This window comes from Stigmatopora nigra, chromosome 4 (genome assembly GCF_051989575.1).
Source record: "Stigmatopora nigra isolate UIUO_SnigA chromosome 4, RoL_Snig_1.1, whole genome shotgun sequence".
Taxonomy (NCBI): domain Eukaryota; kingdom Metazoa; phylum Chordata; class Actinopteri; order Syngnathiformes; family Syngnathidae; genus Stigmatopora; species Stigmatopora nigra.
In genome coordinates, this window is record NC_135511.1 from 5846013 (window position 1) to 5865699 (window position 19687).

The 19687-nt window shown below is 36.0% G+C and overlaps 2 protein-coding genes and 1 long non-coding RNA gene across 3 annotated transcripts in view; 2 read left to right on the forward strand and 1 right to left on the reverse strand.

Moving 5' to 3' along the window:
* The window catches only part of LOC144195948 (uncharacterized), a 28192-nt gene extending 21135 nt beyond the window's left edge, over positions 1-7057 (reverse strand). Inside the window, exon 1 of the long non-coding RNA XR_013326188.1 lies at positions 6984-7057. This is a non-coding gene — a long non-coding RNA (uncharacterized LOC144195948). The remainder of the gene's footprint in view (positions 1-6983) is intronic.
* On the forward strand, positions 3924-9827 carry LOC144195945 (arrestin domain-containing protein 3-like). The gene is made up of 6 exons (XM_077715851.1): positions 3924-4322; positions 5812-5869; positions 5966-6113; positions 8074-8170; positions 8318-8574; positions 8678-9827. The coding sequence occupies exons 1-6, from the start codon at positions 4067-4069 to the stop codon at positions 9212-9214; spliced, it is 1353 nt and encodes a 450-aa protein (XP_077571977.1). The 5' UTR covers positions 3924-4066; the 3' UTR covers positions 9215-9827.
* A 998-nt stretch (positions 9828-10825) lies between these two features.
* On the forward strand, positions 10826-16363 carry LOC144195947 (uncharacterized). The gene is made up of 6 exons (XM_077715852.1): positions 10826-11166; positions 12530-12918; positions 12978-13146; positions 14815-14937; positions 15956-16046; positions 16122-16363. The coding sequence occupies exons 1-6, from the start codon at positions 10977-10979 to the stop codon at positions 16318-16320; spliced, it is 1161 nt and encodes a 386-aa protein (XP_077571978.1). The 5' UTR covers positions 10826-10976; the 3' UTR covers positions 16321-16363.
* The last annotated feature ends 3324 nt before the right edge of the window (positions 16364-19687 follow it).

Sequence of the window (19687 nt, forward strand, 5' to 3'; positions counted from 1 at the left end):
AAATGTTAATACTACATTAATACTACATGAATCCTTTTTTAACAGAAGTCATATTCAGAGTTTATTTCTGGATTGCACTTCAATTGAGCTAGCTACTTGAATTCATATAAGAAAATACTTTAAGACTGTAATAGCAACATTTTTGTTTTTATAAAGTTAAATATGTTTTTCTCTTTTTTTCTGATCTGCAATATATTTTCTCTGCACAGCCTGGTGACCTTGGCTCTAGTCTGGCACTGTGAAGAGACATGAGGGGTGTCGAATAAGTAGGAGCCCCCCTGACCTGAGGTTTGGGGTGCTCCAGGGCATGTCACCCCGGGAAAATACCACTACTACTTTTCCACTTTCCTGGTGAGGTGGAAGGGTGTGCCCTGAAAGTGGGCTCTATGTTCTGGCGCCAAACGTGAAATACACCAGCGTCCCGCACGTCCATCTCCTCGTGAGGGACAGACGGGCCGGGCGAGCGACCCGCTCTAGAGACAGTTGAAGGTGGGGAGTTTGACTGGGGTGGTACACCTGTCCAACTTTTACTCAGGTGTCTCAAGGGGAGCTCATAGAGGACAAAACCTCCCATGGAACAGAAGGGCAAAAGCTCGATTGATCTTGATTTTCAGTATAAGTACAGACCGTGAAAGCGGGGCCTCACGATCCTTCTGACTTTTTAGAATTCAAGCAGTAGCGTTTTGATCCTTCCTATCATTATAAAGCAGAATTCAGAAAGCAGTGCTCCAGAGAAACTTTAAGGTGAGCCTTCCTAAAGATAGAATCTGACAGTTACGAGTTTCTAAGCGCCCTCTGAATTTACGGTCTGAAATACAGATCATATGACGGGGCAGCCGCTCACGCGAGTACGCCCATGGAGCACTATTTTTGGATAGGCTTTGCGACTCGCCCTGCCAACTTTGCCCAGTGCTCGCACTTTGAAAAATGTGCACTCTCCCATGGAGATTTACACAAGCAATTCATTAAGGCGCGGCAGCCGTTCACTCGACTCCCCCCAGAAACACAATTTCCGCCGACTTTGCCCAGTGCTCGCACTTAGAAAAATGTATTTATGCACAATCCCTTTTGTATAAAAACTTTGGGGTGAGGTAATATGAAAAGATGTTGGGCGGTGATCTGCCTCCTACTGGCTGACTGACTGTGAAAGACAGTGAGAGGTAAGTGATCAGCTCGTGGGGTGATGCAATGTATCCATAACAGCAGAATGCCAAATTACGAGTCCAAAATTATCACTTATTTGGGTCTTTTGCTGAGAAAATGCACCTTATGGAGAAGCACTACCAATTTTGCCGTACCCTGTTTCTGGGTATGATGACAATTAGGCATTTGTTGTTGATGATGACGACAAAGCCTATGTCCGATTATTATTATTATTATTATTATATGCCGGGCCGAGCACATGTATAGTTCCTTGGATTGCTCCACGTTACTCGGATAACTGGCCATGGCCACGGGCAGCTTTTGGCCGGTTAGTTCCCCGTCAGCTCCGTGTCCCGGCCTTACCCGCCAACCTCACGCCAGTGGAAGAACACAAGAACCCGATCTGGCAGTTCTCATGGAAGCAACAGTTTTTACATTAGGTGATCACACATTTACACAAATATAAGGATGTAGTACATATTAATACACTGAGTATAACCACCTCCCCACCACCACCTTTTCAGCACCACAAGAAAAACAATACCATCCTAGTGATATTGGAAATTTCCGAAAGAGCAAACCAATAGGTAACCTATTACAAAACTATAAGAGATCAATAGCTAATTTCTTGGCATTGATTACCCCTTGGACATTTAACATTCTTTCTGCGGTCAGGATATGTTTTCCCCAAGCTGAAATCCCAATTGGCTCTGGCATGTATTAAAATTATCGATTCTGACAGAGGACTAAAAATGTCAAGATGTTCATTCATCTTAATAAAGACTACACTTGACCACAAGACCCCACCCACCCCCATTTTCTTCCATTACAGTAATACAACACAGAGTACAGAGATTACCTTTCCACTGAATGCGTTCAAGGTCTCTCGTTGAGTTTCCTCGAATTTTCCTTCCTTTTTTTCTTTATGAATAAATAGATTTTATCTTGTAAATCCATGATTGCAAATCCAAAAAACTGCAATTTCCTTCTTGTTTTAGGATGGAAATTTTGGAACTACAAGTCTGGCCGCTTGGAGGCGATAGGGAATTATTTAATGGTCAGGGGACAGACTATGACTCTCAAAATTTGATGCCCATTTTTCTATTTTTTTACAGTTTACAAACTACATGAAAGTACTAAACATGCAGTTTATTGCAAGAAGAACACTTTTTAAGCTACTGGTAACCTTCTATAGAGCCACTGTGGAGAGCATTACTGGCATCACAGCGTGGTACACTAGAAGCAAGGCAGCAGACAGAAAAGCCATGCAGAGAGTGATCAACACAGCCCAGATGATATTCGGCTGCTCTCTGCCCTCACTGGATGACATTGCCAGCCCTCGCTACCTCAGTAGAGCCGGTAACATTGTTAGGGACCCATACCACCCTGGTCACAACCTATTCCAGTTGCTGCCCTCTGGCCCGCGCTACAGGTCTCACAAAGCATGGACAAATTGACTTGGGGACAGTTTTTTCCCCCACAGCCATCAGGACTCTTAACATGCGTTAGCATGACACACAATCCCTTCTGCGCAATAACTTCGGGGTGTGCAATAACCATGTGCAATATCCTAGATTGTGCAATATTTTAGAATTCCCCTTGCCAGGATGTGACTTTTTATATTTCAACATTACTTTATGTTGTTTTTCTAATGGGAAAATGCATTTTGTAGAGTAGCACCGCGAATTTTGTTATGCACAGCTGTGTATGATGACAACAAAGGCTTTTGATTTGATTGATTTTAAAGAACAAATTAAATCAGGGTTTTTATTGCCTCATTTCTGACACTAGTGGGGAAGCAACACCCCCTCTGCAAACATCACCATGAAGTAAAGGGTCTAAACTACTAACTTCACGTGGAAATGAGGAATAATAGTCTATAGCGAACTGATCATCTTTTTTTTTTATTGCGGGCTCTCATGCGCCCTTTTCTCGATTCCGCCCTGGACGGTCGCCTGCATTGCCCCAACAAAAACTGGCCCTGCAGTTGCACCCGTTGAGCCTTTTACAGTAGGGGTGTTCAAACTTTTTTCTTCCAAGATCTACATTTCAAGGAGTTAACCTTCCACTATCTACTTTTTTTTTACAGGCTGTTGACAAAGCTCAGCAAATATTTATGTTGATATACCTCACATTGCACTCTACAAACATGCAAGGGATCTGCAGGGAACGGGGGTGAACATCTATCTACTCTCGATTCATGCTAAACTTTACAGCAGACATGCCAAATTCCTAAGAGCCTAGCTAAGGAAAAAGAGGACATGGATCAAAATGTTATTGTCTTGGCGATCTACCGATAGATCGCGATCTACACAATGGCTTACGGAATCGACTTGACACCAGTTGCGGCCCGGGGTCTGAGTGGTTAGCGGGTTGGCCTCACAGTGGGGGACTTTGGTTTGCATGGTCTTGCCAGGCTTGCGTGTTTTTTCTCCGAGTACTCCAGTTTCCTCCCACATTCCAAACACATGCATGGTAGGCTGATTGGACTCTCTGAATGTCCCCTAGGTAAGCGAGTGAGCGTGAATGGTTATTTGTCTCCTCGTACCCTACGATTAACTAGCCACCAATTCAGGGTGTACCCCGTCTCTGGCCCGAGGTCAGCTGGGATAGGCTCTAGCACCCCCTGCGACCCCAGTGAAGGTAAAGAAAATGGGAGTGTGAGTGACTTGAGACCAGTGACTTGGTTAGATCACGTGCTGTGTTCAAACTCTATGTCAGTCTCTTATCTGAACGTGCGATGGCAGCAGAGACCATTCCATATGGGGGCAAAAAGCGGACCCTTGCACACAGAGACGGGAGTGGCCTGAGTGAACAAGACAGCAAGCGCCATGAGTCATGAGTGGAGGATCCGGGAAGAAATATAATAAACCCAGTGATAGATCAATAGCGGGTCATTTTCGGCATTCCGGTGCCTGTAACCATGCCCGCTATCCAAAGCTTAACGATGGTTTACGACTCGCTGAACGAGAACGGGACGTTTTCCGAAGGGGATCCGCTTACGGGGAAAGTAACGTTGGCCTTGGAAAAGTCCACGGCAATCCAGAGCTTCTTCGTCAAAGTGAAGGGCGACGCTGAAGTGCGCTGGACGACGAGGAGCGGAAATCACAACCACACGCACTCGGCACGCCGCAGATATTTCAAACTCAAGCATTTTTTCTTCGAGGAAAGCGCTACTGGTAGGCAGTGTTTCATGTCTTGTTTTTGGTGCAAATGGGAAGTGGATTTCAAGCCCCTAAAAGCTTTCGGATTATTCATTGATTAAGATATTTGTGTAAAATACCAAGTTCATTGACGATATGTTCTCATATATATGTATGGATGTAAGTATGTGCGTGTGTCTGTTTGTGCGTGTGCGTGTGTCTGTTTGTGCGTGTGTGTGTCTGTTTGTGCGTGTGTCTGTTTGTGCGCGTGTCTGTTTGTGCGCGTGTCTGTTTGTGCGTGTGTCTGTTTGTGCGCGTGTCTGTTTGTGTGTGTGTGTCTGTTTGTGCGTGTGTGTGTTTGTCTGTTTGTGTGTGTGTGTGTCTGTTTGTGTGTGTGTGTCTGTTTGTGTGTGTCTGTTTGTGCGTGTGTGTGTTTGTCTGTTTGTGCGTGTGTGTGTTTGTCTGTTTGTGCGTGTGTGTGTTTGTCTGTTTGTGTGTGTGTGTGTTTGTCTGTTTGTGCGTGTGTGTTTGTCTGTTTGTGCGTGTGTGTGTTTGTCTGTTTGTGCGTGTGTGTGTTTGTCTGTTTGTGCGTGTGTGTGTCTGTTTGTGTGTGTCTGTTTGTGTGTGTGTGTGTGTGTCTGTTTGTGTGTGTGTGTCTGTTTGTGTGTGTGTGTGTGTCTGTTTGTGTGTGTGTGTGTGTGTCTGTTTGTGCGTGTGTGTGTCTGTGCGTGTGTGTCTGTTTGTGCGTGTGTGTCTGTTTGTGCGTGTGTGTGTGTCTGTTTGTGCGTCAGTGTGTACGTGTTTGTGTGTACGTGTTTGTGTGTACGTGTTTGTGTGTACGTGTTTGTGTGTACGTGTTTGTGTGTACGTGTTTGTGTGTACGTGTTTGTGTGTACGTGTTTGTGTGTACGTGTTTGTGTGTACGTGTTTGTGTGTACGTGTTTGTGTGTACGTGTTTGTGTGTACGTGTTTGTGTGTACGCGTTTGTGTGTACGCGTTTGTGTGTACGCGTTTGTGTGTACGCGTTTGTGTGTACGCGTTTGTGTGTACGCGTTGTGTACGCGTTTGTGTGTACGCGTTTGTGTGTACGCGTTTGTGTGTACGCGTTTGTGTGTACGCGTTTGTGTGTACGCGTTTGTGTGTACGCGTTTGTGTGTACGCGTTTGTGTGTACGCGTTTGTGTGTACGTGTTTGTGTGTACGCGTTTGTGTGTACGCGTTTGTGTGTACATGTTTGTTTGTGTTTGAGTGCATGCATTTGTTTATGTTTGCATACATGTTTGTTTGTGTTTGTGTGCGTGTGTTTGTTTTCATGCAAAACTGCAGCAGATTTTTGGCAGTGATTTAGGATTCACCCCCAAAAAAAAACGTTTTAGCTATTTGGGAGGTCTGCTTCAATCATTGCCACTTTAAATAAATTGACAAAATTGATGATTTACATAAAAACAACTGACTGGTTATGACAGGAAAGCATGCTGTTGCTTTCCCATTTTGCAAAGTTCTGAAAATATTCTTTTCAATTGCAGAGAGTATTCTTCCCCAAGGTGTCCATGTGTTCAATTTCAGCTTTACCTTACCATCAGTGTAAGTACCATCAATTCGGTATGATGTTTGAATGAGTCGATGAATGTACAGAAGCTCACTCGGTCGGTGTAAGTATCCGTTTGTTCTTCATTACAGGAGCATGCCCTCAAGCTTCAAAGGAAACCATGGAAAGATTGTCTACAGGCTTGAAGCAAAGTTGTCCAGAAGTTGGAAAGTGGACAAGACTGTTGAAAAACAGATCGTTTTTCATTCAAAGTCCATTCCAAACCTACAATCTATGATGGTTTGTTAAATCTTTCCATCAGTTCTCCCTGCTGCTGATCTTGATTAGGTTCACATCTTTGGTGCGGGTAGGCGTGGGCTCAATTCTCGCTGGTGGCGGTATGATTGGGGGTATGGATGGTCGTTTGTCTCTCTATGACTTGTTGATTAGACTAGGGTGTAGTCTGCCTTTCTCCCCAAAGACCCCCGCAACCCTTTGGAGAATGTGTGGTATGGAAGATGAATGAATGAATTAATGTATGTGGTTAAAATTAAAACAAAAATCATCCCAGTTATATTATCACTTGGTGCAATTGACACTATAAAATTGTAATTTTAACGACTGTAAGTACATTTTCGGGGATTTCATTATAAAGTCATATTAGTAACCCAACTCTGATTGGCAAGTGTGTTACGACTCCCCCTGGGGTAAGATATACCAGAGAGTCGCAACTACCAAAGCAGACGAGTTCGGTCAAGAATGAGTCCAGACAAACAATGCAAGTAGCCTTCAGTGATATTTTATTTACAACAAAGTCCACAAAAACCTAGACTACGGGATAACATATGGGAAGCACGAGATATTAAAGTGGCACCCTCAAATAAACACAGTAAAAAACATCCTCCCAGACAGGTGTTCAAATGAACACCCACAAAAATACAGGAAATAAGGCCAAAGGGTGCCACTGTCAGAACTGAAGTAATCAAAGTCTAGACAGGGGAATAACTACGCGTCTAAAGGCACAAACTATATGTATACCCTGGGGTGTCTAAACTTATCTCAAGTCCCCCTATGCAACCCAAAATCTTTAACTTTGCCAACATAAATACTAAATATAACAAGGAGTAACGTACTCACATTACCAGGTGAAGCTGGGCAATCAAACTTTACCTTGCACTAAACCATGTGCTTTCTAAGGAAAGAAAGGACTTCACTGCCTCAGCATTTTCAATCACAGGCAGCCAAGGGAGACAAAGTCAGGAATCAAGAGAAACCAAGTCAACCTAACCTGAAAAATTAAAAGGGTTTAAATAAGGACAGGAAGTGAATTTTGATTGGAGGAGGAATGATGGGGAAGTACAGTCACAGGTGTGTTGGCCGGGGCAGGGCTTTGTCACAGGGGTGGAGCCACAGCTCATGTACCTGTCGAGGAAAAGAAACCACACCCCTCCTACATAGTGTCCAGGCTACCAGCCGTAACAGTGTGAAAAAAAGGTTCTTGCATAGATACCAATATAAGTAAGTAAATGAGTAAGCTTTATTTCTATAGCGCCTTTCCCAGATAGGAGCTCGAAAAAAGCTTAACAATATCAAGAGACAATTAAACAATTAAAAAATAATTGTTACATATTTTTAATTTAAAAAGACAAATAAAATAGAACAATAGAAAGCTGGATCTCTAAATGTGAAGTCAGCAGTGTAAATAACTGGCAGTCATCTTTTTCTTATGGATGTCAGTTACTGTATTTTGTCGCATATGAACCGCATTTCAAGCTCCATTGGCTCTAATTTTAGTCAAATTTGTTTTTCTAGCAAAGAGTAAGAGCATTTTAAAGGAAAGAAATTACATTTTTTGAATAAGTGGCTGTGTATTAACGGTATTGTTGTGAATAAATCAGGCATTTAAATATTTGGTTTTTACCTCTAAATGGCTGCTGTACTTTACATAAAATAAGACAGCCTGAAACAACAATGGGCACTTATGGAACCGCCATATTGTTACTTTTACACTGCAATAATGTAAATCCTATTTGAACCATTGCCTTATCAATTCCTTTCTGCTGTCTATTGACTCAATTTTGCAGTGTAATTTTATATGACCTAATGGTATTATGGTTTTGTTAGAAACAAGTTTTCAAAAAAGCTCATCACAAAAAGGCATTACATGTGTTTTGGTGCATCTGGCCTTGGTCATATTGTTTAGTGTCTTAAACAATTAATCTTTCCATATTAATGACATTTTTGTATTCTTCTTTTCTAGTTACGACAAGTTGCTGTAAAAGACAAAGATTTGGGAATTTTCTCAAGTGGAAAAGTCCACATGGAAGTCAGTGTTGAAAGGACAGCCTATGCCCCAGGTTTGTAATGTATTCATTTTGATTTATTTACCTTTTTTTATTGCCTCAATGATATATTTTATTACTAGCACCGAAAAAGTACCATCAATATCTTTGCTGTGTTTGCTGAAATAAATCATGACTCCACTTGTTCTGATGTTAACTTAGGAGAGACGGCAGTGATCGTGGCAAAAATCAACAACATGTCATCCAGTGACATGACTCCAAAAGTCCGCTTGTTCCAGATGATTGAATACATTGCCAGCAGTCGTACCAGACATGAAAACAGCACGATAAGCAAACTTGTCGGACAAAATATTAGACCCCACTCAGAGGGAGAGGTCAGGTGGGAAGTGAAGATTCCTACCAATATCCAGCCAGGCATCAAAAACTGTGAAATCATCACAATTGATTATCACTTAAAGGTATTTTTGACAGCTGCTTTCCCATTTTTTCTGACATTAAAACTAAAAATCCAACTATATTAAGAAATGTTAATAATTGGTGAGCTACAATGTTTTCTTCCAGGTGTATCTGGACATCAGTTTTGCCTTTGACCCTGAAGTGTTGTTTCCAGTAATCATCATACCACCAAGCCTTTCCTCTGGTTGTCAGACTGCCTTTTCTGGGATTGGCTGGGGCCAACAAAACAGTGATTTCCACACTGCCAGCGCGCCCTTTTACCCCCCTTCGCCAAACAGATTCCAAGGTGCTCAATCGTATTCGGTACCCCCGCCACTCTATCCGGCCAGCTCTGCAGGTCCCCCAGCCCCGAATCCATGGGGTGTTTATCCAGGAACTGCTTCTTATGGTTCTCCATCTTTACAATCGTCTCCATCTCATAATCTTTACCCTCCACCAAATTCTACTACATTTCCACCGCAAGCATCTGCCCCACTGGCCTATCAAAATGTACCATCAGCACCGGGATTACAAACAACTCCTTCTGCTCCACCTTCTTACATGAGCACCACAAACTTCCTGTCTCGATCCGATGAACCTCCTCCTGCCTATTCCCTTATTTTCCCATCGTCTACAAATGAAGGGTCAAGTGAAGCCAAATAATCTCATTTTCAAATCAACACTGGAACAGTATGTGTATACGTGTATCGTGCATTTATCTAGACATTTTTTACCGAGCCCAAAATACTTTACAATATGTCAAGAGACATAGTGTAAGTCAAGAACAATGCAAACTTTTAAAACAGGCTTCCAATGCATGTACATTTTTTAGTTTGAAATATGAAGCTGTGATTTAAAAAGTGGCGTAAAATCTCTATGAATATATGTTTAAATTATTTTATGAAAGGACAGACTATAGTGGCCTTATGCACTTTTACTGCATTTCTTTCTGCCTAATTTATACAGTTAAACCTATATATATTAGTAACCTAGTAATATTTACAGTTTAAAATAAATGTACTTTTGCATAATTTTTATACAATTGAGATTTCTCAGACAAACAAACCTCAATCACAGCATGTTTGTGTATGTAATAATGATCATATTTCAATGACCTCTATAGCGTTAGACAACCAATACATTTGAAATGGGAAGAGCTAGCAGTGAATTATTAGTCAGTTCTGTCAGCCCTCCTCTATTACCAAATTTATTTCATGTTTATTACTGTTAATGGCAGTCAATGAGTTAATAAAGCAGTTGTCATAGTTCGCATCAATCATTATGTTTAGTGATTGTATGTTTGCTACACTACTGTATAACTACTGAAATATTGTATTTTATTCTAGCTTTTCAAATAATCACTAATACAAAAATTACACTGACCAAAATGTGTCATTTATTTATTGCTGGTGAGTTTCATTAACTGATTGCATTTTTGGCAGTTGATTTCAAATTTGCCATCAGTTTTTTCCCCGTGTGCTTTATTTTGCATGCAATCAGCAATTTTGATATTCTTGTTAGTGATTTTTCATACAGATTCTTATTGATTTTCAACTCACATAACTTTCAGTCCATTGCATATATGCATTCATACATTTTTCAAGTTTTTTTTTGTCTGGCTTGTTATAGGTGACAATTTGTTTTACATATTGGAGCTCCTTAGTGTTCATTTGTCTTGTTATTTACAGTGTGTAAATTTACTTTTTGATTGAATTTGACTTCTGCGCGTCCCCTCTTAGTGCCCCTAGTTAGCTGGGATTGCCCCGAGAACCCTCTGTGACCCTTGTGAAGATAAGCCATTCAGAAATAGAATGAATGAATGATTTAATGTGTTAAAAAAAAACGTTAAAGAGTAAAGTTTATTTGTTTATATATAGTGTCTTAATTTTGTTGGGCATCTTGAGGAAAACATCATGTGACCCATCGGCCTCCAGAGCTGTCCCATATCTCAACATAATGAGTGGGCTATCCTATTCAACTTGGAACAACGTTTTCTCCCATTAGCAGATTTATGCCCACTATTTGTTACCCTTGGTCATTTGCATGTGCACTGATTAGGTCACTGTGGTGAAAAACAAGGGAAATCTGACTTAGCAAAAAACACAATTAAACATTGGCTGTATATTTCAATTATTTGGGGAATAAAGAAGCAAAGCTAAAGCTAAAAATTTACATTTGCTTCATTCACTTCAGCAGTTCCAAAAGTAAATGTAATCATCAGAATTAACTTTAAAATAAAGTAAAATCTATCAAGCATGATCCTAGAAAACTTCTTTAGTTAAAATTGCTCTCAATATGCAAAAAAAGTTGTCTGTTAAACGTGGAGTTGATGCATTTATGATATTGCATAAGATTTTGCCAACTATATAGTTATTGTGAAAAAAATGCGGGAAGCTGTGGCAGTCCCTAGGATTTGAGGAAAGGAATGCAATCCTACCACCTCCCCCTCTCTGCTCCCATTCATCCACTCACTGCAGTAATTCATGCAAGAGCAAAGAGGCAGCATGAAGTCCACTTTTCCAGCCACTTGCACTTGTTCTGGCTCACTGGAGTACTTACAGCCATGGGGAGAAGACTGAAGTTTGTTCACCTCCTTCTTCCCTTAATTTTCACTGGTGAGACACTTAAGAGCTTATTTATTTTCTAACATAAACTGTTTATTTACATTAGTTGAGCCATTGACAGCTTTTAAAAAAATGTTTCTCCATACTTTTACCTAGTTTTTGTTGTTGTTGCTTTTAGATGTTCTGGCAAACTATTAAATGGCTATTTCAAATGTGTCTGTTTCACAGCGCCTTGTTTTTTGGGGGGGATGTGGTGGGTCGGGGGGTAAACAAACTGTTGATAGAAAGGTCTTGTAAGATAAAATTGAATGTGACTCCACCCAAAAACGAACAAATTTTTTTCAGGCAGGGAACAACAGCAAAAATGCTGAGTGTCTATCATTGAAATGTATACTTATTGATGATTATATGATGTTTGTGTGTTACTGTACTATTGTGTTAAGGCAGAGATACAAACAAGCTTCTTTTAAAAGTTACCTTTACAATTATCAATATTCCGTTTTTACAGGTCTAAAACAATGCTTATTTTAGCTTTTTTATGTATTTTTAGATTTTACAAAAGGATTTTTGAACTAAATACACAGAAAAAAAGGATTAAAAAATGTTAATGATTGATTTAAAAGGGGGAAAATCAGGCAATTTAATATACATCTATATTTTTCATTTTAATTTGATCCTTAAACAGAAAGTTGGCACTCATGATTTACTTTCTTGGGCCGCACAAAATGGGCCAGATTTGGTGCCCCCAGGCCGCCACTTTGACACCTGTGCTGTACAGTGTAAATGCTTGGAACTTTACGTTTCCATATTCTATGAAATGTGTTATGTTTTTGTTGATTTTCTTTTCATTTTTCATTTATATATATATATATATATATATATATATATATATATATATATATATATATATATATATATATATATATATATATATATATATATATATATATATATATATATATATATATATATATATATATATATATATATATATATATATATATATATATATATATATATATATATATATATATATATATATATATATATATATATATATATATATATATATATATATATATATATATATATATATATATATATATATATATATATATATATATATATATATATATATATATATATATATATATATATATATATATATATATATATATATATATATATATATATATATATATATATATATATATATATATATATATATATATATATATATATATATATATATATATATATATATATATATATATAATTTAGTTATTTATTATATTCCCTTTTTTGTGTTAAAATGATGTCATATGCGGCCATATATTTTTACAGACTTCAAAATATTTAGATACGCACCTGTGTGGCTGAGCGTCAAATGTATTTTTCTTTCTCTTTTGTACAGAATTATCTGGTTTGAAGATCCGAAACAAGCTGCTTGGTACGTGCTTACAAGCATACGATGGCTCCCCGGAAGGGAGGGTGTCACTGGGACAATGCGACCCACATTCAGTTTTACAAGAATGGATGTGGCTGACTGAAAGCCAGGCTCTAAGCAATCAATACACCGGGGAGTGTTTGACTGCTCCTCAAATGCAGTTTGAAGGTGTCTACCTGCAATCCTGCCACATTCAAAATGAAGCTGGTGCTCAAACATCAAAGGTGGACGGTGATACAGCCAGCCAGCAATGGTCTTGTTCGAAGAGAGGTCACCTGACCCAGTTAGGCAAGGGGCTACACCTCAGTGCAACACAAGAATCCACTTTGATTTTCCTTTCACGGGAACATAAACAGGTAAGAATTTCCTCTATGTTTTTATCTTTCTTTTGAGCAATCTTTTTTGTCCTCACAAGTTGGGTAGCAGGTGGAAGACACTGGACAACCAAACACTGTGTGGTGGAAGAGACATCAAACATCATCAACACCACCACCAAAACCACCAATCCCATGACCTTATGGTTAAATCCGTGGAACCAATCTTAATGGATCCAAGCACCATTTCTCATATGGAAAGACCAGCATGTAAGAAATGTCAATCTAAAAATGAATGGAAAGTGTCTCAAAGCTAAACCATAGGCGAGTGGTTGTTTCAATGAATTAAACGAATAATACAAAATGTAAAGTCTACACACAAAGATTTTACTGCTAACTAAAGTGAATGAATTAAGATATCTTTAAGTGAAAGAACAGTTCAAAAAAATGCATTGTGTATACACAAAAGTATTTGAAACTTTTTGAAATTAAAACAGTAGTCCCTTTATTTTTTTCTTTTATCCTGAAATATATTTACAGATAAAAATGTTAAATGTCAATGACTAAATATTTTAAATAAATATTAATATATATATATATATATATATATATATATATATATATATATATATATATATATATATATATATATATATATATATATATATATATATATATATATATATATATATATATATATATATATATATATATATATATATATATATATATATATATATATGTATATATATATAAATATCAAGCAAATGAATCAAACCTAAAACTTGTAGTAATATTAATTATAAATAAACCAAAAATAATTATTTTGAGAAAATGATAACCTATTTGAAAAAAATAAAAAGAAATAGGATGACTAAAAAATCAATTAAAATAACTGGTAATGAAGGGTGGATGCAAAATTAACTCAAATAAAACTTGAATGAAACATCCACAGCTAGGGTAACCTTACTATTCACCCTTCTTAAAACTGAATAACTGCCGATGACATAAGCATCAATTGCACTGAAGCGTGATCATTTTAATGCTTGGCCTCCAGAAATCCATTTTATTTCTATTTCCCACATGTTAAACAAGGAGACAAAGAGTGCTTTAATATTTTTCCGTAAATACAAAGAGAAAAAAAAAAAAAACAATAAAGGAAAGTTTGAATAGAAGCTCTGTATAAAAGAGCTCATGCCACAACTGCAGTCTGCAAACAACATAGATAATCAGCTAAGTGAAATCTGATCTAATAGTATGTGTGGGTGTGTGTGGGTGTGTGTGTGTGTGTATGTTTGTGTGCGTGAGTGTTTGTGTGTGTATGTTTGAGTGTGTATGTTTGTGTGTGTGTGAGTGTATGTGTGTATGTGTGTGAGTGTATGTGTGTATGTGTGTGAGTGTATGTGTGTGTTTATGTGTGTATGTGTGTGTATGCGTGTGTGTGCGTGTAGTGTGTGAGTGTATGTGTGTACGTGTGTGTTTATGTGTGAGTGTATGTGTGTGTATGTGTGTGCGTGTAGTGTGTGTGTGTGTGTGCGGGTGTGTGTGTGTGTGTGCGTGTGTGTGTGTGTGTGTGTGTGTGTGTGTGTGTGTGTGTGTGTGTGTGTGTGTGTGTGTGTGTGTGTGTGTGTGTGTGTGTGTGTGTGTGTGTGTGTGTGTGTGTGTGTGTGTGTGTGTGTGTGTGTGTGTGTGTGTGTGTGTGTGTGTGTGTGTGTGTGTGTGTGTGTGTAGGGGGCTATTTAGAATAGAAATGAACAAAATTGAACATCATGATCATGATGTTGGTTTCAAAAGCAATAACTAATCACTTATTGCATTATTTACTTGCTTAATTAATGGGAATCCAAATGTGTGTTTTTGTGCCCAAAGCTGGCTGAGAAAGGGCAACTGAATGAATGCATAAAATCTGCATCATTTTTTTTGCCTCCACTTTGACAGTTGAAGCTACATTTGGTGATGCTGTCACAGAAGAATTTCCCATGAAGGATGTGTCTGATGATTTGTTCCTAAGTACAAAGTCCCCTAAGGATCCTACTATGGTTTTCTTCACAATGGACTATGGTATAATCTCTTAAATCATGTTAAATCTTTCAGTCATTAATTAACTGTACTTAAATAAATGTAATACTACTTTTTTGCCACTAAGTGAGGCTAGAGCAAAGGGAAATGAACGAATGAATGTTTTATGCTTTGTGCATTTATGAGAAGATAATGTCATAATTTTTGTCTCATTTACCTACTACAACTTCATTTAACAATTGTGTATTTTTAATTCATTGTATAATTGTATTATTACAATTTATAATAGAAAAATAGTTTTTAATATTGCGTTGATGCATATACTTCCCATGCAGTGTTTAATCAAGATTAGTTTTTATTTTATTTTTTATGTATATGTATATATATATATATATATATATATATATATATATATATATATATATATATATATATATATATATATATATATATATATATATATATATATATATATATATATATATATATATATATATATATATATATATATATATATATATATATATATATATATATATATATATATATATATATATATATATATATATATATATATATATATACATATACATGTTATGAGTACAAGTATACTATTTAGGGGTACCTTCTTGTAAAAAGAAGAGACTGTATGTAGTACCTAATGAAAGTCTGAAAACACATGGAACTGTATATATATATATATATATATATATATATATATATATATATATATATATATATATATATATATATATATATATATATATATATATATATATATATATATATATATATATATATATATATATATATATATATATATATATATATATATATATATATATATATATATATATATATATATATATATATATATATATATATACATATACATGTTATGAGTACAAGTATACTATTTAGGGGTACCTTCTTGTAAAAAGAAGAGACTGTATGTAGTACCTAATGAAAGTCTGAAAACACATGGAACTGTCTGTGTCCAAGTTTAGAAAGCATAATGAGTACTTTTGTTAAAATAATGACTACTTCTCTACCTTTTCAGGCATGGGCTGGAAAATAACCATGTTGGTTTTAAGCTCTTTGGCACTGGTCCTTGGAACCATCATTCTTATTTTCAATGTTTACTCCAACAGGTAAGTATAAACACTGTGCAAAACATGTGTGTAGAATCACACCCTCTAACGGGGCTAACCCATTCTGTGAATTAGGAGGAAGAAGGTGGTGTGTGTTTTGAAGTCATACACTCCAAGAACAGATAAGGACATCCCGGGGTCGCCTCTGCCCAGTGAGAGAGCCCCCCTAACAGAGCACGCCATGCGGCAGCCCCTCTCCTCCCCTATAATGCAGCGTGGAGAAATCCTGATTGAGTGGAAAGATGGCACCGTTACACCTCTGTATGAGGCCTGAAGCTTATATGCTTTAATAACATGCTGTTATGTTTGTTTGTGGAAGGAAGAGTTGGGGATTTCCTATATTGTTGGCTAACGGAATTATGTTTCTAGAAGCAAACAGTATTCATTGATTTAGATACAAGATGACATTAACTTATTGGCTGCCATTGACGACAGTGGATGTCCAATCAATTTTGGACTAGATGTCTATTGCCGTCGAATGCAGCAAATAAACTAATCAACATTTAATAGTTTGCAATTTTCAACATTTTAATGCACATCTTGGGGCTAATATACTCAGAACTAAGTATGTTAGATAAATGCACTTATATGAAACATTTTCTTTGGCATTTGAATGTCCAAAACATTTTACACTGGCTCTGCCAACTGCACCATGTCCATGTTGAACATGAATTCCGCAGTATTAATGGAGAAGGGAATCACTTTTAACTTTTTAACTCGATATATTTATATGGACGCTAACAAAAAATATAATAAAATCACTGGTTTCCAGACTCGTATGTGTCTGTATGTCTAGCTAAACATGTTTCCTGCATTGTAATTAATTATTTTGTTCATTATTTACGCTGCCTATCCTTGTCAGGGTCGCAGGATTGTAAATAATCAAATTAATACATTTTTAAAGATTGCTACAACTTGAAATTGAAAGAAAATTCAGTTCTGGAGGAAAACGAAAAATAAATAATAAAAAAATGTATCACTGTAATCTCAAGGCTTTGTTTAAAGTTAAATCAAGGAAGTAGGTTAATTCTTCAACCTAAATTCTATGTTACGTTATATATATATATATATATATATATATATATATATATATATATATATATATATATATATATATATATATATATATATATATATATATATATATATATATATATATATATATATATATATATATATATATATATATATATATATATATATATATATATATATATATATATATATATATATATATATATATATATATATATATATATATATATATATATATATATATATATATATATATATATATATATATATATATATATATATATATATATATATATATATATATATATATATATATATATATATATATATATATATATATATATATATATATATATATATATATATATATATATATATATATATATATATATATATATATATATATATATATATATATATATATATATATATATATATATATATATATATATATATATATATATATATATATATATATATATATATATACTTGGTTTGTTTAGCACAGCATCAGCCTTTAGCATGGAAAATTCTTTATTTCTTATATTTTTGTGTTTATGTGCCTACCTTCTGGTTCTGGTTGTGTTTAATTGGACTGTATTTTTGAAAATAAAATTGTGTTTGAATCGAAAGACAAAGCAACATTGTTTTTAGTTAAACTGAACACAGTGCTTCCTCAGCATTCCAGTAAAATTAATTCTTGTTTCCAGGGGTGTCTTGATAGCTGCCAGTTGTAAAACTAATGAGAGGGAACCAAAAGAAATAAAGTGCACCCTGCAATGGGGAAGAAAGTGTGGCACCTTAACTCTTCTACAAACCACATCCGATGGAAAGAAAGAAATGGTTTGTGTTTAGTTCATATATGGTTCCTCCTCTCGTGCAATCCTCGTAATCTGAAACTTTTCAGAAAAGACAAGGGTGGATTGTACAAGATTGTTAGTGATGGAGCATGAAGAATGCTATTTGTCCCATGTTTGTCATCCCAACGCCCCTCTTATACTTATTGAAATCCAGCCAAAAGTAAATGTTTGGACAGAGTCTTTGATATGAACAAACTGGCCTAAGGCGTGTAATACAAAAAGCTAGGCTCCATAGAGGTTCTTGAAGTATGGAATACACTTGGTATGTAAGGAGCTATATTGAGGGAATTACAAAGTTTAGACATGAAAGCAGTTTGTGTTCAAAAGTAAGCATGTATATATTTTTTGCAGCAGACCTACATTTCCTCCATAGAGCTCAAGGCATATGGACATAGACAGGTCAAGCTAGATTTGGAGTAAACTTTTGCTCTTGCTAGTGTTGGGCAATATGACAATGTAGTGCATATATATCATTTTAAAACTAGATCATGTAATTATGTATTATACATTTCCTCCATTACAATGAACATTACTGTTAATAATGTATTGTGCTGTACTAATGAACTGTTTTCAATTATTCAGTGTTGATCCATATTAAGTCCACCTTGTACACAAAATGACTGTATACCAAGGGTGTCAGACTTGGGTTGGTTCGCGGGCCGTGTTAACGTCAACTCGATCTCATGTAGGCCGGACCATTTCAGATATAATATTTAGATTTTTTTTTAAATAAATGGACTAAAACAACTGGATGAAAATCCCTAAATATTCAACTTTTTTATAGATCTAAAACAATGCTTATTTTTGCTTTTTTAAAATATGTTTTTAAATTTTACTAAATGATTTTTGAACTAAAAACACAGAAATCATTTATTTAAAAAATTACAATAATTGATTTCCAAGGGGGGAAATCAGGGGGGAAAATTCAATATACATCTATACTCTTCATTTTAATTTGATCCTAAAACAGAAATTCGGCACTCAGGATTTACTTTCCCGGGCCACACAAAATTATGCGGCAGTCCAGGTATGGCCCCCGAGCCGCCACTTTGACACATGTGCTGTAAACAATGAAACCAGGAATGTGTTAAAGTGGATTCATTCATTCATTTTCTGAACTGCTTATCCTCACAAGATTTGTGGGGGGTGTTGTAGCCTATCTCCAGCAAACTATGGTCATTGGCGTATTGGTGGCCAGTCAATCGCATGACACAAGGAGACAGACAACCATTCATACTGAGGGGCAATTTAGAGTGTTTAACCAACCTAGCAGGCTTGCTTTGGTGTGTGGTAGGAAACTGGAGTAACCAGAGAAACCCATTTAAACCTGAGGATAACATGTAAAATCCACTCGGGAAGGTCCGAACCTGGCACTGAACCCTCCATGTCAGAACTGTGAGGCCGACATGTTAACCACTCCACGAGCAGGCAGCTATTGATGAAACAATTTGGGAAAATAAAAAAATAAAATAAAAAAATAAAAAAAAAAATATATATATATATATATATATATATATATATATATATATATATATATATATATATATATATATATATATATATATATATATATATATATATATATATATATATATATATATATATATTATTTTCCCCTGTGGAATTTCATATAAATCACAAAAACATGCCACTATGGTGTTAAATACGTGACACAATGAAACTGCAACTGTAGTAAAAATAATTCCAAATGTGTCAAATATTATATAACACTATACTTGCACTGCT